The sequence below is a fragment of the Siphateles boraxobius genome, unplaced genomic scaffold (assembly GCF_051911475.1).
Source record: "Siphateles boraxobius isolate OS27281-9 unplaced genomic scaffold, OSU_SipBor_1 6, whole genome shotgun sequence".
Taxonomy (NCBI): Eukaryota; Metazoa; Chordata; class Actinopteri; order Cypriniformes; family Leuciscidae; genus Siphateles; species Siphateles boraxobius.
The window spans coordinates 19,595,072-19,621,389 of record NW_027509186.1 but is presented as its reverse complement, the minus strand read 5'-3'; the positions used below and the strand labels follow the sequence as shown (position 1 = coordinate 19,621,389).

The window sequence follows — 26,318 nt, the reverse complement described above, 5'->3', positions numbered from 1 at the left end:
ATCTCCTGATAGCTAGCTGCATTGACCCTGCCCTTGATAAAACACAGTGGACTAACACCAGCAGCTGACATGGCACCCCAGACCATCACTGACTGTGGGTACTTGACACTGGACTTCAGGCATTTCCTTCTCCCCAGTCTTCCTCCAGACTCTGGCACCTTGATTTCCGAATGACATGCAAAACTGAGCAACAGTCCAGTGCTGCTTCTCTGTAGCCCAGGACAGGCACTTCTCCGCTGTTTCTGGTTCAAAAGTGGCTTGACCTGGGGAATGCGGCACCTGTAGCCCATTTCCTGCACACGCCTGTGCACGGTGGCTCTGGATGTTTCTACTCCAGACTCAGTCCACTGCTTCCGCAGGTCCCCCAAGGTCTGGAATCGGTCCTTCTCCACAATCTTCCTCAGGGTCCGGTCACCTCTTCTCGTTGTGCAGCGTTTTTTGCCACACTTTTTCCTTCCCTCAGACTTCCCACTGAGGTGCCTTGATACAGCACTCTGGGAACAGCCTATTTGTTCAGAAATTTCTTTCTGTGTCTTACCCTCTTGCTTGAGGGTGTCAATGATGGCCTTCTGGACAGCAGTCAGGTCGGCAGTCTTACCCATGATTGCGGTTTTGAGTAATGAAACAGGCTGGGAGTTTTTAAAAGCCTCAGGAATCTTTTGCAGGTGTTTAGAGTTAATTAGTTGATTCGGATGATTAGGTTAATAGCTCGTTTAGAGACCCTTTTCATGATATGCTAACTTTTTGAGACAGGAATTTTGGGTTTTCATGAGCTGTAAGCCAAAATCATCAGTATTAAAACAATAAAAGACCTGAAATATTTCAGTTGGTGTGCAATGAATCTAAAATATATGAAAGTTTAATTTTTATCATTACATTATGGAAAATAATGAACTTTATCACAATATGCTAATTTTTTGAGAAGGACCTGTATTTAATGGGCACGAATGCAATTTAAGCCCTCTAAATCAAGGAGCATCTCGATAGTTAAAGGAAAGGTAGTAGATAAAACATCCTTCATTAATGGTGAGACAATACCAACAGTTTCTGAGAAGCCAGTGAAGAGTCTTGGGAGATGGTACGATGGGGATCTAAGGGACACAGTTCGAGTGGGATAAGTTAGACGACAAGCAGTGGAAGGGTTGAAGAGCATAAACAGCTGTGCTCTACCAGGCAAACTAAAACTCTGGTGCTTTCAGTTTGGTCTACTGCCAAGGTTGCTGTGGCCACTGAATGTGTACGAGGTTTCTTTGACAACAGTGGATAAGCTGGAAGCGTTAATAAGTTCATACATCAGGAAATGGTTGGGAGTTCCACGCTGCCTCAGCAGAGAGGGACTTTATAGTAAAGGAGTATTGCAGCTGCCAGTCTCTGCTTTAACCGAGGAGTTTAATTGTGTCAAGGTCAGACTGGAAATGACTTTAGCAGAGTCACGCGACAAATGTGTAAGGGAGGCAGCCTCTGTGGTAAAAACTGGTAGAAAGTGGACAGCAAAGAAATCTGTAGTAGAGATAAAGGCTGACCTTCAAATTGGGGATATCGTGGGACAGGTACAGCATGGAAGAGGGGGTTTTGGGCTCAGTTTAGCTCCTCCAAAATGGCTCAAGGCAGGCCCAGCTCAAAGGAGGAAGCTGGTAGTCAACGAGGTGCGAAAGCAGGAGGAGAGGATGAGATGTATAAAGGCCATTTCCGAGGCCAAGCAGGGAGAGTGGATGAGATGGGAGAGTGTGGAACAACGCAAAATGGGCTGGCAAGACCTTTGGTCAATGGAAGAGAGTAGAATCAGTTTCCTTATTAGGTCAACATATGATGTTCTCCCATCACCGCAGAACCTAAACCTCTGGGTAGGAGAGGATCCCTCTTGTCCTTTGTGTTCATCACCTGCCACATTAAGGCACATTTTGACTGGATGTAAGGTGGCTCTTAGCCAAGGTCGGTTTACTTGGCGCCATGACCAAGTATTGCGATGTTTGGCTTTAGCATTGGAAGGCAAGCGTAGTATGACCAATAAGTTGCCGCCTGTTCTAGCAAAAAATTACACGCAGAAGACAATATTCCTCCACCCAGGCGAGCAACCACCAAGAAAAGGTGCTAACACCAATTCTCGCCCAGGACAAGTGGAAGCTGCTAGGGACTGGAAGATGCTGGCTGATCTTGATCAACGGCTTATTTTTCCACCTGAAATTGCCACCATTAACCTACGAGCAGATATTGTTTTGTGGTCTGGATCAGCACGCATTGTTCAACTGATAGAGTTAACAGTGCCATGGGAGGATGTGGTAGATGAGGCATATGAGAGGAAGAAACTGCAGTATGCTCATCTGACCACTGAAGCAGAACAGCGAGGATGGAGAGTCCAGGTTTATCCAGTGGAAGGGGGTTGTCGAGGTTTTGTGGCACACTCTACAACCCGGTTCCTCAGAGACGTCGGATTCAGTGGCCAAGAGTTGCGTCGCACAGTAAAGAATTTATCTGAAGCAGCAGAAAGGAGCAGCAACCGGCTATGGTTGAGACGGAAAGATTCTAGCTGGCTGTGTACAGCCCGCCTTGCTACGGTTTCGTAGAATTCTTGAAAACTTGAAGAGTCTGTTGGTTTATTTGTATAGGTTGTATAGTATTTACAGTCATTACGTTCCTGTGTATATTGCGTGAATGACGGGTGGTTGGGCAGATATTGTGTTTTGCGGTAGGTGGTATGCCTTACGGATCCGTTGCCACTGAAACTGCATATTAACGCACCAGTGGGGCTCGACAGCCTTAGTCAAACGGGTTGGCGCGTGTGGTTGGGTTGCGGAGAGATTGTGAGATTGTGGTTAGGTCTCAGCAGCAGGAGGGATGTAGAGGTCAGTAAGCTGGACTGAGTTGAGTGGGGGACGGAGGGGGGTGACTCTGGGACGTCAGAGTCACTGTCGAGCCCTCTTGAGGTGTCGTGGGCTAGTCAACGAAACACTGAGGACGGAAGGTGCCCACTTGAAGACCCTAGAGATGTCCCCTACTCAGCTCAATCCATACGGTTGTCATGGGGGGACCGTACTGTGGTTGCAGCCGTTGTGTGTGCTGACGCGTGTTAACACTAGACAGAAGGAGATTTACATCACCATATGGAAAGAAGCGTAAATGAATGGAGAAGCATAGGTTACTGTAAAGCTATGTCGTAGTTGGTGCTTATCTTGGCGAAAGCCGAGTACAAATCAGCATGAAGTTTTAACATCTACTCTCGTGTAATGGAAATCATTAGTTGAAACCAAACCTATTAAAAAATATTTTTTTGTTAATTAAAATAAATATAGGCTAAATAAAAGATAAATATCAAATGAAAAATATAATAAAATAAATATATTAGATAAAAGTTAGCTCAAATGACTAAAATGATTACTAAAATGACTAAAACTGAAATAAAATAAAAAATAGGATAGCCAAATAGAAATCACAAAAGTATTTGCTTTTAAAAGTAAACTGCTTTTATTACAGAAGCAGAGCCTCATATTTGCAAAGCATTAGGGCTAGTTATTAATTCTTCTTATTTTAATTAATTTTAAATCCCAGTATGAACTGCTTAAAAATCTACATGAAATCCTAAAAAAGCCATGTGCTCAATGCAAAGTGTGTAAGTGTAAAGCATGCGTTAAATGTACAGTTGAGCTTGATGTTGGGTTTTGTGTTGCGATGGGGAGCAGATAGATGCCTCTCGATTCGCTCTCTAAGCTCCAGATGGCAGATGAAGCTCTTAGACGGATGGATGTACATGAGATCAGGTTGAAAGAGCTGCTTTGATGAGTCACATGATATGTTCTCACCATCTCCAGCTGTTCAACATGTTTTCAGCTTTTTCCCTTTAATGGCCTTTTGCTGTTGCTTTTCTAAGAAATCATTTGAGGAATTGATCGTTTGTGTTGAACTACAGCATTTTAAACTCAATAAGCACATATTCTCCAAAGCGTTTGCACTGATGCAAATGATTGGGAAATATGGGTCAACAGAGACAAAGTACACACTCATCCAGATGAGAGTGTTGAGTCGATTATTTGCAGTGTGGCAGATGTTTGTTGCTGTTGCTTACATTTGCTCCTGGTTTTCTCTGGAATTTACAGAAGGCTCACCAGAGTACAATTAACTTTAAATGAGTTTATTCTAATAATAGGCGTTTATCAATTATTCACCAGGGCCTTCTCTGCGTATGCAAATTCAGATGTCCCTCGCCATGGCAACAGCTTGCTGAATTCTCCCAGTGCCCGGAGGTGTTGACTCTCTTCGCCAAACTCTCGCCTACTTCTCTCTGCCCACAGAGACCTGCTCTGCATTTCTGGAGCTTATGAAACAGCCTTTGACTATAAACAGAGACTGTCTTTAAAGCATGCTCTTTGATCAATGAATTTATCACAGGCATGCCATTATCTTCTTTAGTTTCTGATATGATATACTCCATTTGTAGGCATATGTATGACATGTTATCATGGATCCATTCTTATGGATTTTTATGGTAGTCTTTAAACGTGCACATTTGAGTTGCAAGTTGTGGCAGTCCTGCATATACTTGTTTCTACTTTTAACTCTAGAGGGCGCAGTTGCCCCATTTGTTTCTTCTAGATTTCACAAGAGTTTTTTAACACACATTGCATTAGTGCAACTTATGTTACAATTTATGTTAAAAGTCACTTTGAGATTGCTTTGGATCAAATCTGAAATTAAAACATTAGTTTTGAAATTAAGATTTGACAAAAAAAAACTGCCATATTCTTTTAAACAAAACATACACTACTGTTCAAAAGTTTGGGGTCAGTAAGATTTTTAAAAATTAATTTAATGCTTTTATTAAGCAATTATGCATTAAATTGATCAAAAGTGACAGTAAAGACATTTATAATGTTATAAACAATTTCTATTTCCAATAAATGCTGGTGTTTCAAACTTAGAATCCTGAAAAAAAGCATTCCACAAAAATATTAAGCCGCACAACTGTTTTCAACATAGATAATAATCATTTATTGAGCAGCAAATCATCATATTAGAATGATTTCTGAAGGATCATGTGACATTGAAGACTGGAGTAATGATGCTGAATATTCAGCTTTACATTCACAAGAACAATTTACATTTTAAAATATAGGCCTATTAAAATGTAAAATAAGAGAAACTTAGTGAACCCACAAGTTTGAATGGTAGTATGCATTTGGTATAGCTGTTCATGCAAAATTATACATCCTAAAAATCCATGAAGTTCACTATACGCCCTCAAATTCACTTTACTTTTTCACCAAAACCTCCAGCAATCCTTTCATAGTTGTAATTTGAATACTTAAGTGATTTTGTGTGGTTACATTCCTCCTAATTCAATTGTGGTTTTCCATTAGGAACTTTTCACAAGCTGAACCTTTCCCCTATTTTATTCACTTTAAATGTGAATAGTACAAATGTATTACGCAACATTACAGGGTGTGACTAACCCAGATCATGGAGGGGAAAAACACTAATTGTATTTTTCTTGTGGCATACAGTATATCTATTCTTCAGTGTACTAGCTGGCTAAACAGACTTACTTTTAAAACAGAAAACGCCTATAAGTCCACACAAAGTGGGTTTGTATTTCTCATGTATGGTAACAGTGGAAAAATCTATTCACGTAGGTGTGGGCCATTTCTGGTGCTATTTCTAAGTACAAATGAGCGTCACAAGGTAAGAGTGTTTTTTTTTTTTTTTTTACACACGGATTTCTTATTAAGCCATTGAGGGTTTACACCCATGATGCAACAATTCCCATTACATAGTCTGTGCTGCGTTTTTCTCTAAGAGACTTAATAAGGACAATCCACATCTGAGCTTTCAAATGCAAATTACAGGCACAAATGATTCCTCCATCCCAGCGGAGTTTGGGGATGCCACTCCAAAACATGAGACGTGCAAGGATCTGCATTATCTTTGGGGAATCCCGCCCTCTGGACTATCACAGGATGAGGACTCAATTACACCGAATGACGGAAACTGCTTGTTTGTGATAACTACTCACAGACGGAGAGCTGCCCACTGCAGCATTTCCTGTGTCTCTTTCTTTTTCTCCGTTTTCCTTTTCCTTTCGTATTCTGTCACTGGGCGGCACAGTAATCCTACACCTGCCTGTTCTCATACGTTGTACTGTAACTGGCTGAACTGCTTTGACAAGCGCGAGGGGGTTAAAACACACTTGCAGCGTGGAGCCGGGCTCATATCTGGCTGCATCTCTCCACACCACACACACACACACCCATGCACATTCTGGTATAAGAAACAGCCAAGGATCAAGACTCAGTCTTCTGTGAGAAGGAAAAGACGAGAGAAAGAGCAACAGAAGGAGAGCAAACAAACTGAGAATCACAAGTTCAATGGTCCCGTTGTGGAAAGCCTGACGTTAACCAGAGATGTCGATCGGCGAGCGTGGTTGCAAGGAGCTGCCGGTGCATCAGAAGAATGATGGGATTGAAGTGGTGAGCATGGCCAGCTTTCCTGAAGACCTGATGCTGAGCGGCGACTTTCGCGGGAAGTTCAAGAAGATCCGGTGCAGGAAAAGGCCCACTATTCTGGCATGTAGGTGCTGATTGGTGTTCATTTGTTATGAAATAGATTGGAGCAAAAATGAGAGGCTGCTTTGCTAGGGTGGTCAACTTCATAAGTTTTTCTGTTAACCATGTGTGAAATGCCTCAACGTCTATAGATATTTATTGGTTACCTCAAGAATCTGGCATCATCTTTGTTAAAATAGACTTTGCTTTCAGTTTATCACATTTGAATATGAGCCAACAGAATGTGTGCAGTGAAAACTGCCACAGTGATGTGCTGAAACGTGAGGAAATGGATTTCAAAGTGTTTTGTGGCATTCACCTTAATTTTCAGCTGAATTTAGAACTGAATTGGTGATCAAATGATTTGGCATGACTTGACATACAGTGCGGTCCAAAAGTCTGGGATTCAGAATCTGGAAATGTACAAAAAGTTTTAGCATTTTGAAAAGAAAGTTAAAAGAAAGAAACTCTGTTACACTCCAGTATGATTTTTTTTTTGTGTTATTGAAAGAAGTCTCTTACGCTGACCAGGGCTGCATTTATTTGATCAAGAGAATATTGTGAAATAGTATTTGTTGTGCTGCTTAATATTTTTGTGGAAACCACACTGTAAAAAGTGATCAGTTGACTTAACTTAAAAAAGTGAGGAAAACCATTACCTTAAAATTATTAAGTAAATAAACTTCATGTAATTGAAAAAAATAAGTTAAGTGAACTTGACAATTCCACATAACTTATTTATTTTTAATTAAGCATGAAGTTTATTTATTTAATGATTTTAAGGCACATTAAGGTTTCCTCACATTTTTTTTAAGTCAACTTATCACTTTTACAGTGCATACAGTGCAGTGATACATTTTTAAAAAAGATTTTTAAACAAATACTGTAGAAAGTTCAGTTGAGTGGCATCAACTAAATACTATGGCATTCTGATAACTTTAATTTTAACTTAAATTGTTATGCTGATCATATCTTTGTAATGTCGTAAAGCTATCAGACTTTTTGGACCCCACAGTATCTATCCTGATTGTTTAATGTGTGTTTAATGTGATAAACAGTTGGATGTAAATGACAGGACACACAGAGCTTAGATTGAGGAGAGACACTGAAAAGGTTACTTGAGCCTTGTGTGTTAGTCTTTGTGTGCATTTCCTTGAAGTAGTCTGAAAAGGAGGATAAGGTAAGAGGAGAAAGAGGGGCCAGAGGGTGGAGAGAGAGAAAAAAACAGCACAGGGAGGAAAAGTAGACAGAAAATTAGAGGAGTGCGGAGCTGGTACTGATATCCACAGTGACGCCTGCATCAGTGAGGCATGCCTCACATTCCATCACTTCATCAGAGCTTGAAATGCTTTTAATAGGCTCTTAATAGGACTCAACCTGCCGAACAACCTGCTCATACTCCCCCTGAAGCCTTAAGACTAAATATTTACTCTGTCCGAAAGAAAACACCTGCCAATAAATGCCTGTGATGAGAAAATTGATTTGTGTTTGTAACGTTATCAAATATCCCAAACATCCCAGATACAATCAGTTACTAATCAATTACTTTATTTTAATTTACTATTTTATTTGATAGCTTGATTTCACTTGAGTGCTGTTTGAGTGATTGGCTTGAGCTATTTTCCAATACGACGCTTTCAGGCTTGTGCCCTTTAGGTTTTTGGACATTTCCACCCATCAAGCACTCCATTTGCACTGTGGGGTGTTAATGGTCTGGTTGAAAGGTCGAGAGATAGTTCAGCCAGGGCATTAGGTAATAATATGTCTGAGAGCCCCTCGCTGTGCCATGCAGCTCCAGCCTCATAATGTTACCGTGTCCGAACTGTGTGGGTTATGTTACTGGGATAAGTATATATTTTGAGTTTACATTTGAAATAAATAATTGTTCAACTGCCATAATGATATCACTATAACCAACCGATGTAGCCATGTTTTAATGTTTGAAAGATAAACAAAAACAGGGAAGCACCAAATCCCTTGTTTCCTGTAGGCAAATCCTAGTTGTTAATTAGTCAGAGGAAAAGATGCGGGCACTGTTGACATGGCTTACTGTCTGGTCGGTCTAGGGTATTTGCATATGAAAATATAAAAAAGCATGCTAAAACTGAATCATCAACTCATGTAACGCATGAAAATGTAAGCATCTAAACATCTTTCTATTAAAACACTCTTAAAACACTCAATTATCTACAATTGTTTGAATTAGTAGCATATAAGTAGACACCGCTGTTATTAAATTCAGTGGCTTCCACTCAGATTGATGTTATATTAAATGAATAAATAGACTCTTTTACCGCAGAACACAAACGGGCTACTCTAAACTGGCCTGATAAATAGTGTGAGCATTATGTAAGTAAGGGCAAGTTCTTGACATCGGAGGGATAGAGAGGGGCATGATGGGATTATGGAGTGACTCAGGCTCAGGACGTGCAGTGCTTGCCAGCCAATCAGCTGTGTAACATCCAAAGCTCTGTGCTGAATCTGAAATATTCTGTGTTTATGTTTGTATTTTAGACAGGTAGAATAATTCGTACCATGCTGATATCATTTGTTTAAAGTGCATTTGTGAAGGAGACTTTTGCTTACAAATGTCTCAAAATTGTTCACCGCTGCATTGATTGCACTGATGCTTGTGCTGTGCTTGACCTTTGCTGACTTCTTGTGAGCTTTGCACTTTGTTTCTCAGCAAAGAAATTAAGAAAATAGCATGTAAATGCGCTGACATTATTGTTTTGGCTGCCCTGCAGTTGTCTCTTTTCAGAACGTTTCTTCATACTTGACTGACACTTGTGATTAATGAGGACTTTAGTACTGGTTCAAGCCAAAACCAATTCTCAAAGTCAAGGAAATCAATGAAGGTCATGGGTGCCACACAAAGAGTAGACAAGGCTTTGGAATAAACAGTTTCCCAAAAAAGTATTTCAACTCTTAAGCCACAAATAAAAATGAATGCATGTGTTCTATATTAATAAATAACAAACCAAGTGACATTTATTTAAAGAAAAGTGCAAAACATTTCTCACACACACACACACACACACACACACACACACACACACACACACACACACACACACACACACACACACACACACACACACACACACACACACACACACACACACACACACACACACACACACACACACAGCATTTGTCTGGTTTTAAATGAGGAAAATAATAGATAAGTTGGCATTCAAAAGTTCAGACCTGGTTTTAAAGGTTTTTGAAAGAAGTTTCTTAAACTCACCAAAGCTGCATTTATTTGGTCAAAAATACAGTTTGGAATAATTTTTTATATATATATATATATCCAGTTTGGATATATTTTAAAATGTATTTTATTCCTGTGATGCAAAGCTGAATATTCAGCATCATTACTCAGAAATCATTCTAATATGATGATTTGATGGTCAAGAAAACATTTCTTATTATTTTCTTTTTTTTTTTTTACAGTTTAAAAAAGCTTAGCTGGTCATTATTGTGTAAACGAAGATACTTTTTTTCAGGGTTCTTTGATAAATATAAAGATAAAAAATACATGTTTTTTGGACTAATCTAAAACTTTTTACTGTCACTTTTGAAAAATGTAATGTGCCCTTGCTGAATAAAATTATTCATTTCTTTAGTTCATGACATGAACTACACCTTTGTTCTCTTGAGAGAAACTGACTTCATGCATTCTTTATAGGAATAGTTCAATTAAAAATGAACATTTCTTGATTATTTACGCATCCCAAGGCCATCCAAGATCTATATGACTTTCTTTCCTCAGCTGAGGAGATTTTTTTTTTCTGCTGAAGAACATGTATATCTTGGATGGCCTTGGGGTAAACGATTCCTTTAAAAGTCAGCCTATGACCAGTTTGTTAAAAGTAAAAGTGATGTGAAGCTCTATCATAATTTGTTTGCAGAATCAGATACCACTTGGTTTCATATTTTCTAATGCAATGACATTCAGACATTTTGAATTGTTATATAGGGTCTAAGTGTTTTAATTCTCCAATATGCTGAAGGCCATTGTAGTAATATTATTTGGAAAATAGACCAGCTTTAGATTTTGTCTTTGATTTTCTTTTATCCAGAGGCATCGGTGGCTGCAAAGTGCTACTATTGCTATTTTGAACACACGCAGGTACATAACCCACAGTAGTAGAAAAAACATTTGTGGCGTATCATCAGGGGCTTCTTTTTCCTCTGTACACCAGGATACTGACCTACCAGATGCCTCTTTCGTGGCTATTCGCACACACTCAAGCTGAGGACGACGGTCAGGAGAGTCTCTCTCACTCGGGATGCAAACAAACAGAGGTTATAATTAACCACGCGGGGCTAAGAGGATTTCTCCCCGCTCTCCCTGTACTGCTCACAGCCTCCGACGTTGGGTTATTTAAAATGAACCTGCCTAGAGAGAGTGAGAGAGAGAGGGGAGGGTTGGTTGGAGAGGAGGGGGGGAGCTTAGCGGATCTGTGGCGCTCTGTTCTGGCTCAGTCTCTGGTGGCAGCATCACTCTGCAATAGCAGTGGATTCCACCTGCCTGTTCTGGAAATGTACAGGACTGCAGCATCCTCTGACTGACTTCACCAACTCATCCGCCGGCAGATATGGCCAGCCAGCAGGATTCGGGTTTCTTTGAGATCAGCATCAAGTCCCTTCTGAAGTCCTGGAGCAGCAGTGAGTATCTTGGAGCTCAGAGCTGCGGGATCACAGCCAGGCCTGGCGGGATGGATCTTGATTTAGTTTGAATGCGAGTTTGTTGCTCTGGTACACGTGCTCCGGTGTTGTTGTCCTCTTTTATTTAGTACGCATGGGGATCAGCATAATATGGATTTTATGGCATGCATTGCTGTCTCCATTTTACTTTTGTGTGTGTGTGTGTGTAGTAAAATTATGCTTATGAATCAGGCTTAAAGGGATAGGTCATGCAAAACTCATTTATTATAAAGGTAATTTATTCACCCTCATGTTGTTCTAAACTTTGTGTATGAATTAATTTCTTCAGTGGAACATCCAAAACACCTTTTAACAATTAAAAAAAAATGTTTGGCTGACATTTTTGTCTATTTTGCTTAGTAATCCCTGTCCTGCTGTTGTGGTACACAGTATGCTCCCCAGAGCAGTGTAGGTCAGGTGCCTGTTCCCACCAGCCTAACCGACCAATCAGCTGTGAGGGCTGGTCAGCCCTCTGCCAATCAGCTTGCAGCAGCATTGGCAGTGAGAGTGGCAGTGTCTGCTTTAGAAATCAATGTTGATTAACTTTTAATAGCTTTAAGTTTACATATGTATGTTTTATATGTTGTTTTTACAGACTTTTTTTTTCATTTAGAAGTAAATATATTTTCTTCGAATTACGAAACGTCTTCTTTTCAAGCCAGAGTGATATCAAACATGAATAGAAATAATAATTTAGACCAAATTGTAATCTCTTTCTCTCTCTCTCTGCCTCAGAGTAAATGGGTGAAACGTTCTAATCACTAAATCAAATGTGCTCTGCACAGTGTACCAAATATATTTTTAGCTCTGGCTCAGAGGTTTAGAGCTGCGAGTGTCCTTAGGCCTAATGGCTAAATCCAGGAAAAATGTCCTTGTTATTTAGCTGTCATAATCAGCACGACTCAAATATCTGCGAGCGTATCTCATCTTTCAGTTTTTCTGTTTGTAATCCTGACCTTTCTATGACACAGGGATAGCAAACTCTCTTGCATCGGTACACTGTGTTCGGCCAGCTTTTTAAAACCTGATCCTGTTTCTTCGGGTTATAGTATAGGTGTGGATGCCCAGGGGCGGCTGATGTGACCTCTAGATGTCATTTTTTGCCTTCTGTTCTTTGAAGGGCTTTAGTCTGGTAACAATTTACAAAGAGGTCTTATTTGTTAACATTAGTTTTGCATTTGTCCGATACAAATTTTGATTAGTATATTTGAGATTATCATTAGCTAAGGTTAATAAGTACTGCAGTACAAGTATTGTTCATTGTTATTTCATGTTAACTAATGTAGTTATTTATGTTAACAAATGAAACCTTGTTGTTCAGAGTTACCCTTATTCTGTATGTTTAAAAATAACTTTTTGTCATTGCTCGTGTCTTTAGTTTCTTGTTTAGGGTGCCAAAGCTATGTGACTCAAACAGTCAAATTGAAATTCATGCGACTTTTACGTCATTCTACATCAACATTTGTCATAATTCTGCGCTCATGAGAGTCACTTCAAATATTTTACATACCTAAAGTTATCAAAACAGTTGTGAAATGTTGTCAGTGAAGGAGCTCTAAATAGAAAAACATCATACATGTTTAAAACTCTCCTTTTTCACATCCTCGTCTTTGGTTTTTATATTAGGCTACCTGCTCATAAATAAGGCTTCTGTGAAAGATCACACAAAAAATACGCTTAAAATCGATCACTTAGCTGTGTTTACAACGTGCTGCTTGAGGTCTTTTTTTTACCGTTGTTTTGCGCATGTGTGTCAGTCCTGACCATGATCTTTTTACACTGGAATCTGATATTGGCTACATTTAAAACAACAAGGTAAACAGCTGTACAAAAAAAATCAGACCTGAGCAGTAAATCGGAATTGAGCACTATGCTCGCAGTGTGAAGTGTCAGGATGCCAACTGGGGCCGGTTTCACAAAGCTATTTCAGACCGGTCTATAGTGTTAGACAAGTCTAAAATTTGCTCATAGACTAGTCTAATGCAAGTTAGACTGTTTCACAAAAATAAAGACTGACTTAATTAAGACCAAAAAAATTAGACACCTTACCCCCAGGCTAACTTAGGTCTAAGACTCTATGTTACCTTGGCAACCAGCAGTAACAAACAGTTACATACCAAACAGCCAAAAGAAAAGGGAAAATGACTCATAATTTGTGGTTTGCTGACGATGTTATGGAGAGAGCTATGAGAAGGGAAAGGGTTTTTAGGATATTTCTTCTTAAATATTTCTTTTTTGGCATCTTGTACCATGTTTTTGTATATTTTCTGTACGTCTTTAACTCTCTGCTCAATGGTCGGATTAACGCTGTTGTGGAGCAGGACGAGGCCGAGGGACGTGAGAGAACGGTGCGAGGCCGGTGGCTTGAGTGATAATGAACGTCACCTTTGAGACGCAACGGGCTCGCATCTCTTACGGAGGAGCGGAAGCATAAAAGGAGGAGCAATGACGCTGAAAATCGAAACCGGTGCGTCTCACCGGCCTCGCGTGACTCTCTCACGTCCCTCCTGCTCGCCACAACTGTTAACTGTCGTACCAATCTTTTTCCAAATTAAACATTTCTTCTTGTTACTACGTTCTCTGCTAAATTTCCTAAGTAAAATGTCCTTGTAACTGTTATACTCCTCCAACAAACACATTTTCCGCTGGGGTAAACTGCACCGAGCGGTTGAATGCGCTTACTCGATCCGCCATGTTTTTTGTTTTGAAAAGTGTCTAATTTTACCCAGAATGCATTGCAGTGTAGTCCTACTTAAGATAGCCAGAGTATTAAGTGCTTTGTGCAACGTTCTGATTAAGATTTCTATCTGAAGTCTGACTATGTACTATATCTAAGCCATAGTCAAAGTCTATCTTTGTGAAACCGGCCCCTGGACTTTGGTGGGAAAATATCGCTATAGAGTTTGGGATTGTGCATCAGTAAGATGATTTTGACAATATAATGTAGACATGTTTTGAAACCGGCAGGGATGACTGCACGGAATAAAGCCACACATACCAGTCTCCTACATTAGCTTACTGCCGTTGCCTTATAAAAGTAGTCCAAAGCGGTTACACATTGCTATGTTGTAAATAAAAAAAACGGTATTGCAAACTCTATGTAGCGGTTGTTGTTGTTGTAGGTGTAGGCTATAGCTATGCCTATGTAAGCAGTATGGCACACACAAATCGGATCTGAACAGTTGCGATACACAATGTGGACAGTCAAAAATTTTAGATCGGATTCCAATCGGATACACAAATAATCTGACTTGGACTGACAGTGTGAACGTAGCCTTCAAGTTTCAGCTGCAGATTCCACATCACTTCTCGTTGAGAACTTTTCTCTGTTCGTTGATGAAAGTAACACGTGGGATATGAGTGGGCTTTGCATGCTAACAGCATGATAACCATCTGAAAATGAATGAGGCTTTATGGGTCCCATTTTCAGTTATGTCAGTTGTCCTCAGGGATCTTTTGTACACAGTTGGGGTCTATGGATGTAAAAAGCCCACATTTTTTACGTCAGAGGGGAATTTTGTTAGATGTTTTTTTCCATGCTTGTTGTCCATCCTTGAGCTAGAAAAATGATGGGAGGACACAACAGGATTTGTTTTAGAAAGAAAAAAGAGGTAAAATATATGTCTGTATACTGTATTTGTGTTTATGTATGTCTCTTGTCAATGTGTGTGAGTGTGTTTGTGAAATAGAGAGGCGTTGTTCTATGTCTTATATTGTCCCTGTTGGGAGCAGCTCAATCCTCAGAGGCTCCTCTGCAGAACGCTGATGTAATGCTCTGTCTGAGCCCATCTTTTGTTTGCAGAATCACATGTAATGCATCATGCTGCCGTAATCATCTAGACTGGCACTGGAGCACAGAGTGACCTGTTTACCACTTCTGTCAAAAACTAGTTTTCTGAATAAAATGAGAGTGGTGCTTGCACATGGAAAACCCACCGCCATAGTGCCTGGGTGTTAGCCAGAGTGTTGCTGTCCGGTTGCTATAGGTGTTAAAATACTTACTAGGGAGTTGCTAGGTGGTTACTACTAGGGTATTCTGTTGCTAGTTGGTTTCACTTATTATGACAGCCTCCCTAGCAACCTGATGGAATCGCATACATATAGAAATTTCTTTTTAATGACTCTGAATGAATCTTTCATTCCAAGATAGACTTATCGCTTATGTTGAAGTCATCATGTCAGCGCAATTTTACTTTTTTTTCAGTTAATGCTACACTAACCAAGTGAGAGAATCATGGCAAAATATATATGTATATATTTAGTCGTTGCTGAGCTCTTTCATCCTGATTGTTTTATATTTTACTACCATTCAAAAGTTTGGGGTCGGTAATTTTTTTATAAAGAAATTAATAATTTATTCAGCAAGGATGCATTAAATTTATCAAAAGTGACAGTAAAGACATTTATAATGTCACAGCAAAATTTTTGTTTCAAATAAATGCTGCTTTTTACTTTTCATCAAAGAATCCTGAAAAAAAATGTATCACTGTTTCCTCAAAAGAACACAACTGTTTTTATCATGGATAATAATAAGACATGTTTTTTGAGCAACAAATAGAATGATTTCTGAAGGATCACATGACACCAAAGGAAATCCAGCTTTGCAATTACAGGAAAATGTAAATTTAATTTTAAAATATATTAAAATAGAAAACCATTATATTGAATTGTAATAATATTTCACAATATTACAATTTTTACTGTATTATTGATCAAATAAATGCAGATCTCACCAACCCCAAACGTTTGAACATTAGTATGCATATTATGCATATACTTGTATGAAATTAAATGACTAAAAGTAATGGTTTTTTATTATACTGTCATTTTTATTTGATTATGTCAGCGTCATGGAATTGTAGTTTATTTATTGAATATTTATTGACATTTGATGGCATGAGTTCTGTTTGTATTTTATTTACAATATTTTTTATTAAATTTCACAAGCCTTGTTGCTATCCCATTTGCTGCCAATGGCTGTTTTCCCAAGTCAAGATTGTGTAATGGAGTCAGTCAGTGGAATTCAGATAGTTTATATTGCTTAGTTTACACCGTCTGTGTTTTTACGTACGAGCAAACAAGGGAGTGAGAGTGAGTGAGTGAGTTTGTGCCCAATCAAATGATGTTTACACTGTTGGTTAGTGGCAGAGGGGAGATCAGGACGTATAGTGTGTACACAGGGATAAATATAGCCCTGCAACTATGCCACTGTAACATGTCAGTCCTGCACACTTGCCCAGACCTCAGCTAAAAATTCCAGGCTGACCTTCAGTCTCGAGAGGCAGTGGACGTTTACACTGCAATAGGGAGCCTTCAGAAGGTCTGGATTTGTTATCCCACAATTTTCTGACTTTTTTGTTTCAACTCGCACTGTGACGTTACCGTATGGGGCAGGTGGCGAACCGGAGAAGGTCCCGCCATCACTGGAATGATTGATAAGGACGTGTGAGGTTTGGAAAACTGGATCAAATATACTACTACTCCCCCACTATGGATAGCACAGCAATGTGCTGGAATAAAACCAGCATGGTGAACTTCATCAAGGGCCTGGGTAGGTGCTACAAAAGAGAAAAAGAGAGAGGGAAGTGAGAATCTGTGAGTGAAGATGAAACTAGTAAATGGAGACAAATGAATGAGTGCAAAGCAAGCTTCAGACTTGTCCATGAGATTGAATTGGTGTTTAGATAATATTATAGCAAAAAAGAGACTCCTGTCACACTGGCTGTTCATTTTGAAGAAATATATTGTTCTAAGATGGTTTGATGAAATTAAGCCAATTCATCAACAATAAATGTTTGTTAGCAACCTTTTTAGGTGCATTATATGTGAGTGAATAATTGTGCAGTTATGTTGAATACAATAAATTCAAGAAATATTAATACAATGTAAAAAAAAACAACCATTCTTTATTATTGATTATTTATAAATGAATACAGTTCTGTCATGACAACTCTCTGAGAGTTTGGTATGTTAATAGGTATGACATTGTTAATTCTTTTGCTCTTGGCAGAATAGATCTGCTACGCTGCTGCTGCTGCTGTTGGTTATTGCTGCTGCTGTAGAGCAAATACGGAACTTGCTACTGCCAGTACATACACGACACAAGATATTCGGGCCGATATCTCCCCTTTCGAATATCCTGAGTGAAGTCCCGATTATCTTGATGGTTCTACAGATGATCTTATCAGATCATTTATGTGGTGTGAGGTGTGTTAAGAGTGACCAAACCTGCTCGGATGAAGTCTCACATTTTGAAAATCTTATTAGATTTTAAATATCTTTTGGTGTGGCCCCAGCATAAGATGTGTTGGTGCTGTACATGCATGGATGAATCACCCCTTAGCAGATCTATACAGGTGGAGCTGGGGAAGGTGGAGGGTTTCTGAAAGCAGACTGCACTGCTATAGCAAACGATAGGTATTTGAATGTCGAGCAGCAAACTCATTTGCTACTGATAGTGCAGGAACTAATCAGCTGTGCCCATTAGAGAATGATGTGATTGCAAGCAGATTGAGTCAAGAACCTATCAGCACGCGCCATTTAGAGTTTCATGACAGAACTTTGTATTTAAACTTTATTAAATATAGTAAAATATAGTAGTCTTTAGATTAAAAAAAGTTAAGTAAAAAGAAGTGAACTTGCTTGTATGTTTGTTGCTGTTGTTGTATGTTTTTGGAGGTGAAATGCTGTGGGTGACATACAGACTATGTTTTTGTTCTCTTTAAGGGAAGGCAAAACGCAGTTTAATCCATGTGGAGCGAAGTCTGTTTTCGTCAACATATGATGAGTGTCTAAAACTAGATCAAAATTTGTTGTCAAAATTAACACTGCTGTGACTGTCATATGCCCCCTCTGCAACTTGACCAACGTTACTTACAGTACAGTCTGTCCAGTAGCTTCTCTGTGTGTTTGTGAGCTATGTGACAAAAAAAAAAGATATAAAGTTGCACCTTCTGCTGCTAGGGTGTTACTTTAGTTGGTGTTGAGGAAAACTAGGTGTTACTTTGTGTACACAGGTTGCTGGCAAGCTACAGAATGGGAAGGTTTGGGAAATTCTGAAGTGGATTTCACTGTCTGGATTAGGAAACTGTCATTGTCTGGAAAACAATACTTGACTATTCATTCAAATAGTTTCTGATTTATTCTGAAAAAATGCAGATGTTAATTTTTTGGTTTTCTGAAAAAGACAAATACAAACTTCTTACAATCATTTTCCATTTGCTTGACTTTCAGATTAATAACACTATTATTAATAGAAAAATCATAATATTTTACAGTAGGTTATCTAGTATCTTCTTTCCTTTATTTTTGTTTATTTATAATATTAATACATTTTTATGTTTTTTATCCAAAGCTTCACCAGGGTACAGCAAGCCTCCCGTCCCCCCGGTTTGCTGCTCACAGGGAGAGAAGGGGCCGCCCGTCATGATGTCCATCAGCGTGGACCCAGAGAGCCGGCCGGGCGAGTACGTGCTCAAGAGCCTCTTTGCCAACTTCACCACCATCTCTGAGCGCAAAATACGCATTGTCATGGCTGAACCTCTGGTGAGTGACATTTCTGAACTATTGAAGACCTATGACCACTCAAATCCTCAGGGACAAATCAGTCTCTGAAGATTGTGGAGAGGGTTGACCATTTAGACTGTGGGATTGGCTTGTTCAGAAGATATCAATGAAATATAAGCTAATCCGGCTACCCCTTTTTTCATTCGGCCTGCCTAGTTGTTTATGCAGCTTAGCAGCTTTCACCTTAATGTGACCCTGTATGAACCTTGTTAATAGAAATGAAATTTAGATCTGCCAGGCATTGAAAATAAGGATGGGATTCTAAGAACAATGCTTGTCCTGTACAAAACAGATCTTTTATCTCTAAGGACCTTGAACACTTAGCCAGCATTGGTAGTATTTCCCAGACAACTGGCAAGTTCACCTGCACGTGTTTAACAGCAAGCTGCTAGTTTCATGACCGGCAGGCAGACTAGTTTTAATTAACCCTCCCAGGACAGATATATTGTGTCCCTGCTGCTATCAGGATGAGCTCATCTTTTGTCCTCTAATTTTTACTGAACCAATAACCAAGATCAGGTAATACATAGTTCACTTAATACATAAGAATATGACCTTGATTATGACCAGTTTATTTATACATCCCTCTTACTGGACAGTAAATTGAGCGATTCATAGCTGCAGTGTCTTTTTTTAATTTGTTTAAGGATCTCTTCAGACACAAATGAATGTTTTTATGAGTCAGAATATATGTCTTAAACTATACCCCAGTTATTTAATTCAGTAGTGGAGAAAAGTCCTGCAAGAGCATAAGGTGATCCATTAACCTCTTATGAAAGCCTTGAGGGATATTGCACTGTCCTCGTCTGCCCCCTCATCTGTTCTCCCTCAAATGACTTCAGCCACTGAAATATTTATTAACCTAAGATGAAAGGGGTGCTTCTGTGGGCTCTTAAATTTAACACTGACTGAAAGTGTTATGTTTGACAAGCTCTGTAGATTCTAAGAGTCAGAGAAGACGTTGTGTTCCATAATAGTTGCTAAGATCAGCTTTTTCACATTGTAAGACTATGCTGGTGGCCCTGTTTGTGTAAATGCACTACTTTTCAAAAGTGTGGGGTCATTTAAAAAAAACCAAAAAAACTTTTATTGTACAAGAATCCTTTAAATTGATTAAAAAAATTGACAGGAAAGACATTTATAATGGTACAAAAAATATTTAGATTTCAAATAAATGCTGTTCTTTTGAACTTTATATTCATCAAAGAATAATGAAACAACTGTTTTCAACATTGATAATAATGATAAATGTTTCTTGACGCAGCTGGAGAATCATGTGACACTGAAAACTGGAGTAATGATACTGAAAATGTAGCTTTGCCAGAGCTGCATTTTATCAAGGAAACCATAATGAATCACTTTTAGCTAGAATTGCCTGAATAATATTTACTCTAGCAATTACTGTATGTTTCTGTTGTTTTTACAGGAAAAACCTCTGATAAAGTCTCTTCAGAGGGGTGAAGATCCCCAGTTTGACCAAGTAAGTACAGTTTGCTTTCTGAACCCATTACCCCCCCGAACATATTGCATGCGCACGTCCACACGTCTAGTCTGTGGACAGATGTCCTAGCGGAAAGACAAGAGACAGCTTTTTAGCTGCCCAGCTGTGCCAAAAATTAATCTGACTTTTTGAATTATTAAAATAGATTCATGGATCTGTCTGGCCTTTAAAGCATTTAAAGTGACCTCTGTAAAAGCTTGATGTGGTTTTTGGCTTTTCTGGCTGTCTGGGAAGTCAATTTGGAAGTCAATTTGCATCTCTTATAGATTAGATAAGAGAGTTTTATACCTGAAATTCACGATACATAGGAGACATTGTGTATTCCATCTTATCTTCAAAACATTATGTGCAGTGTGTGAGACATTATTTCTCCATAGTTTGCACATAATTTCTAGTTATTTGATACAGTGCTCAACAATAACGGTTGTATTTTGACCCAGGGCCAGTGCAAGAGCTTCAGGTCAGTCCCTCACTGTATTGAAACAGTGTTATATCTTATATTCTTTGATCATATATCATACATGCATTGATCATGTCATTACTTTCCAGATTTTTTTTCCGTCGAGTTTCCTGTAAATTATAATAACTACATAATTTTTTTATTGCATATTTTCTTTGCAATTTCACACATATAAATATATATATATATATATATATATATATATATATATATATATATATATATATACATATATATATATATATATATATATACACACACACTAACCTAATGGATTATTAGGAACACCTGTTCAATTTCTCATTAATGCAATTATCTAATCAACCAATCACATGACAGTTGCTTCAATGCATGTAGGGGTGTGGTCCTGGTCAAGACAATCTCCTGAACTCCAAACTGAATGTCAGAATGGGAAAGAAAGGTGATTTAAGCAATTGTGAGCGTGGCATGGTTGTTGGTGCCAGACGGGCCGGTCTGAGTATTTCACAATCTGCTCAGTTACTGGGATTTCCACGCACAACCATTTCTAGGGTTTACAAAGAATGGTGTGAAAAGGGAAAAACTTCCAGTATGTGGCAGTCCTGTGGGCGAAAATGCATTGTTGATGCTAGAGGTCAGAGGAGAATGGGCGGACTGATTCAAGCTGATAGAAGAGCAACTTTGACTGAAATAACCACTCGTTACAACTGAGGTATGCAGCAAAGCATTTGTGAAGCCACAACACGCACAACCTTGAGGCGGATGGGCTACAACAGCAGAAGACCCCACCGGGTACCACTCAACTCCACTACAAATAGGAAAAAGAGTCTACAATTTGCAAGAGCTCACCAAAATTTGAAAAGTTGAAGACTTGAAAAATGTTGCCTGGTCTGATGAGTCTCGATTTCTGTTGAGACATTCAGATGGTAGAGTCAGAATTTGGCATAAACAGAATGAGAACATGGATCCATCATGCCTTGTTACCACTGTGCAGGCTGGTGGGGGTGGTGTAGGCCCCTTATTGCCAACTGGGCATCGTTTAAATGCCACGGCCTACCTGAACATTGTTTCTGACCATGTCCATCCCTTTATGGCCACCATGTACCCATCCTCTGATGGCTATTCCAGCAGGAGAATGCACCATGTCACAAAGCTTGAATCATTTCAAATTGGTTTCTTGAACATGACCATGAGTTCACTGTACTAAAATGCCCCCCACAGTCACCAGATCTCAACCCAATAGAGCATCTTTGGGATGTGGTGGAATGGGAGCTTCGTGCCCTGGATGTGCATCCCACAAATCTCCATCAACTGCAAGATGCTATCCTATCAATATGGGCCAACATTTCTAAAGAATGCTTTCAGCACCTTGTTGAATCAATGCCACGTAGAATTAAGGCAGTTCTGAAGGGGGTCAAACACAGTATTAGTATGGTGTTCCTAATAATCCTTTAGGTGAATGTGTATACAGGTCCTTCTCAAAAAATTAGCTAGTGTGATAAAGTTCATTATTTTCCATAATGTAATGATAAAAATTAAACTTTCATATTTTTTAGATTCATTACACACCAACTGAAATATTTCAGGTCTTTTATTGTTTTAATACTGATGATTTTGGCATACAGCTCATGAAAACCCAAAATTCCTATCTCAAAAAATTAGCATATTTCATCCGAAATATGCTAAACCTGGGGAGCTGATGGCACCAGAATGCACTGTGGGACGACGACAAGCCAGTGGAGAAAGTGTGATGATCTGGGCAATGATCTGCTGAGAAACCCTGGGTCCAGCCATTCATGTGGAAATAAATTTGACATGTGCCACCTACCTAAATATTGTTGCAGACCAAGTACACCCCTTCATGTCAATGGTGTTCCCTGGTGGAATTGACATCTCTCAGCAGGATCATGCACCCTGCCACACTGCACACATTGTTCAGAAATGGTTAGAGGAACACGATGAAGAGTTCAAGGTGTTGCCTACAAATTCCCCAGATCTCATCCCAGTTGAGCATCTGTGGGATGTGCTTGACCAACCATTCTGATCCACAGTGGCCTCTCAACACCTCTCAAGTCCTACAGGACTTGAAGGATCTGCTGCTAATATCTTGGTGCCAGAGACCACAGGACACCTTCAGGGCTCTTGTAGAGTCTATGCTTTGGATCGTCTAAGCTGTTTGGTGGCATGCAGATGGCCAACACAATATTAGCCCGGTGGTCATAATGTTTTGGCTCATCTAGAAAGTATATATAATTTTGAGTTGGGGGCCATGTGTGGCAAGTATAATAATTCTGAACCAATAGCCAGACTGATAAAGATTCTCATTTGGACAAAGATTCATTTGCAAATTAATGACAAACGTATCTGCAAAATTAATAAATGTACGAAATGTCTAAAAATCAGAATTTAATTTCAGATACCGTTGAGTAAATGCATTGAAAGTCTAGAATGAAAGGGCTTTTTATTGCTGGCTTGGGTGGAGTGTGTGTTCTCTGCCCTGAGTCTGTAAGGTTGTTTCTGCATGCGTGCGTGTGTGTGTGTGTGTGTGTTGGAGGCAGGTGAATAGCAGCCTCATTCAGAGCTCACAGGGCTGTGTTTGTACCCATGATCCCTTGGGCTTTTCAGGAGCCTCACTGAGAGGGGATTCTTCTCCCAGAGTTCATCAGGGAATGAAGGGCTCGCTGTGTTCACTCTGATTCCCTGAAACCACCCTTTTTCCCTCCCTTCCCTGTGTGTTGAATCCTCACCAGGGACCGCCTTTCCTTCCTGCACTTATTACCCCAACTCCTTCACGTTTTTTTCACTTTCTTTGCATCCTACAGACACATTTAAGACACATACTCACACAACATCCCCTGCTTTCACCAAGACCACCTCCACACTCAAAATGACTTTCTCCTGAAGATGCACTATGAAATTCATGGCCTATATACAGTACTATGCTCTAGGTATATTTTTAGTTTGTTTATGTGGTAATTAATACATGCTCTCCTTTTATTTTCAGTTGATCAGCACAATGAGTTCTTTGGCCGAGTATTGCCTACCATCTATCTTGCGCACCCTGTTTGACTGGTACAAAAGACAGAACGGAGTTGACGATGAATCTCACGAGTACAGACCGCGTTCAAATACAAAGCCCAAAAAGTGAGTCCTGTTTGTACAGTTTGTACATATAGATAATGCTGATCATTTAAGCTTGATACAGTATGATATACTTAATTATGCGTAATTCTGTTTAGTAAAACAAGTCTGCTTCATGCGTATTAAAGACTCATGAATTCAGAATTGGAGTTTTATCCATTAACTTTAGAGCCATTTATCTTATGTACTCATATATATATATATATATATATATATATATATATATATATATATATATTTCTGTTCTGGATTTCTATGCTATAGTTTGGTTTCTTTTGGGATTATAAATGAAGTCGAACTGCTGCATTTAAATCCAGCCTTTTTATTTGACCTTTCTACAACCATGCTGTGACAAAATAAAGATTTCCAAAAAAATATTAAGCACCACAACTCAACATTGATAATAATAAGAAATCTTTCTTGTGCAGAAAATTAGCATATTATAATGATTTCTAAATGATTGTGTAACACTGAAGATTGAAGTAATGATGCTGAAAATTTAGCTTTGTCAACACAGGAATAAATTACATTACTGTATTTTGGTCAGATAAATTCAGCCTGGATGAGCATAAGAGAAAAAACATTAAAACATCTTATAGACTTTATAAACTTTTGAATGGTAGTGTAAATAACCAATTCATAGGGCCTTTAATGAATGTGAAAAGAGAGCAATGAGACAGCAATACAATGTTGTCTCTTGGCCTGATAAGTTCTGACGTAACTGGATTTGACACAATCCTGCCAAAATAGCCCATTGACATCAGACAGACAACTGGTTGTTGATGCTTCTGTGACTTCTGCTTCCTATAGCTGGAGTGCAAAACTCCATTTCATCATTGACAAATGATACTTTAGTCTGTGAATGTGTGAGAGAGTGGGAGCAAAATTGGCTCACATGATCTGTTTACATTCTCTCTCTCCATTTCCCAGTGATGAGCAGCAAAAAGATTATCTGCTCGAAAGGAGAGACCTAGCCATCAGCTTCATCTTCTCTCTTGTGCTCATAGAGGTTCTGAAACAGGTAAGGTCAAACTGGCACACTCACTTTGATTGACATCTAAATTAGTTTACATGCAAATAACTAACAGACATCAAATAGAGTCTACAAGTTGTTCTGTTAATCATCACCAATGGTGGTTGCTGCCCTGTCAGACACCCTTACAGAAAATATTAAGTAATAAATAAGAAGTAACAGATACTATCACAATTGTGAACTGTGTAATGAACAAAATATATGCTATTTATTGTTTGCTTTGACAAATTGTTTGCTAACCCTAACCCAAAATGGCAAATTTAGCAATAGATTTTAGCTCAGAAGAGATTGTTGATATACAGTTTACCGGTTATTATACAAAGGTATTTGAAATCAAAGAAAGCCACAATGGACCAAACAGAATCAAGTATTCCAGAGAGCCATGTTATTAAATGTGATACCGTTTGTGTTTTTCCCATTTGGCCAGATGCCCCTCCACCCAGTTGTGGATGGTTTGGTCCATGAAGTCATTCATTTGGCTTTTAAGCACTTTAAATATAAAGAGGGGTAAGATACTTTAGAATGCTCTTTTGGATACATTTAGTAAAATAAATTCACAGAAACCTATACATTTTACATTTGTTTTATTATGATCAGGTATCATGGTCCCAACACTGCCAACATGCACACTGTAGCTGATCTCTATGCCGAAGTGATTGGAGTTTTAGCACAAGCAAAGTAAGTACTCGTCAATCCAACAAAGTCAACGTTATTTTTATTTAGCAATGTTGAACTGTGTTTTTTGTAACGTGAAAAAGCACACTAGGCCTGAAAATCAGCCTTTGTGAGTTTCTAAATCTTCAGAAAAGCATAGCTTTCAAGTGGTCTGGATGCTTAGCATCCTCTGTAGTGTCATTCCCATAATTTGTGCGTTAGTCTACAAAACAACTGCGCCCCTGTCATTGTGGTAGAACAGTTGCTTCTGCATGTCTGTTTTATTTCTGCCTGAGTGAAATATTCTGGGTAATATTGGTCTGTTGGTCCTTGCTTTTTCAGTAGATGTTACCAGGTCTCTGGTTGTCTCATTTGACAGCTCAGGGTCTGATTAATTAGAGGGCAGTGGCAGCAGTGCTATTCGTTTTCAACCACAGTGTACGCTCTTACCAGACAAATGGTGAAAATGTCCAGTGAATAATTTACCTATTTTTTTTGTTTGTTTTGTGTTTGTTTTGTTTTTGATATCTACTTTGAGAATGCAATAGTTTAGACAGGATTTCTACAATCATGGAAAATCTGTAAATATCAGGGAATGTCATTGAAATGAGTACATCTTAAAAGGTGTAAAGTTTTTATTTTATTTTTAAATCTAACATTTAGACATTTGTGAGTGCGTGTGTAGAGTAAAACTTCCGTTGCCCACAAGCCAGTGATTCTATCTGACCATCTTTTATT

The 26,318-nt window shown here is 38.9% G+C and overlaps 1 protein-coding gene across 9 annotated transcripts in view; it reads left to right on the top strand.

Moving 5' to 3' along the window:
- frya (furry homolog a (Drosophila)) overlaps nucleotides 1-26,318 on the top strand; it is an 89,627-nt gene that overhangs the window by 6,019 nt on the left and 57,290 nt on the right. For 3 of the 9 annotated variants that reach the window (XR_013195934.1, XM_077208124.1, XM_077208120.1), the window contains exons 1-7: nucleotides 11,024-11,207; nucleotides 18,601-18,791; nucleotides 20,239-20,292; nucleotides 23,757-23,896; nucleotides 24,824-24,914; nucleotides 25,354-25,433; nucleotides 25,524-25,604. Coding sequence is in view for 7 of the 9 variants with exons in the window: in XM_077208124.1 (XP_077064239.1) it covers nucleotides 11,138-11,207; nucleotides 18,601-18,791; nucleotides 20,239-20,292; nucleotides 23,757-23,896; nucleotides 24,824-24,914; nucleotides 25,354-25,433; nucleotides 25,524-25,604 (707 nt within the window). In the remaining 2 variants the exon portion in view is untranslated. Of the gene's footprint in view, nucleotides 1-6,272; nucleotides 6,559-11,023; nucleotides 11,208-16,516; nucleotides 16,798-18,600; nucleotides 18,792-20,238; nucleotides 20,293-23,756; nucleotides 23,897-24,823; nucleotides 24,915-25,353; nucleotides 25,434-25,523; nucleotides 25,605-26,318 lie in introns of those variants that run through there. The other 6 variants (XM_077208123.1, XR_013195933.1, XM_077208118.1 and 3 more) reach the window with 6 other exon arrangements.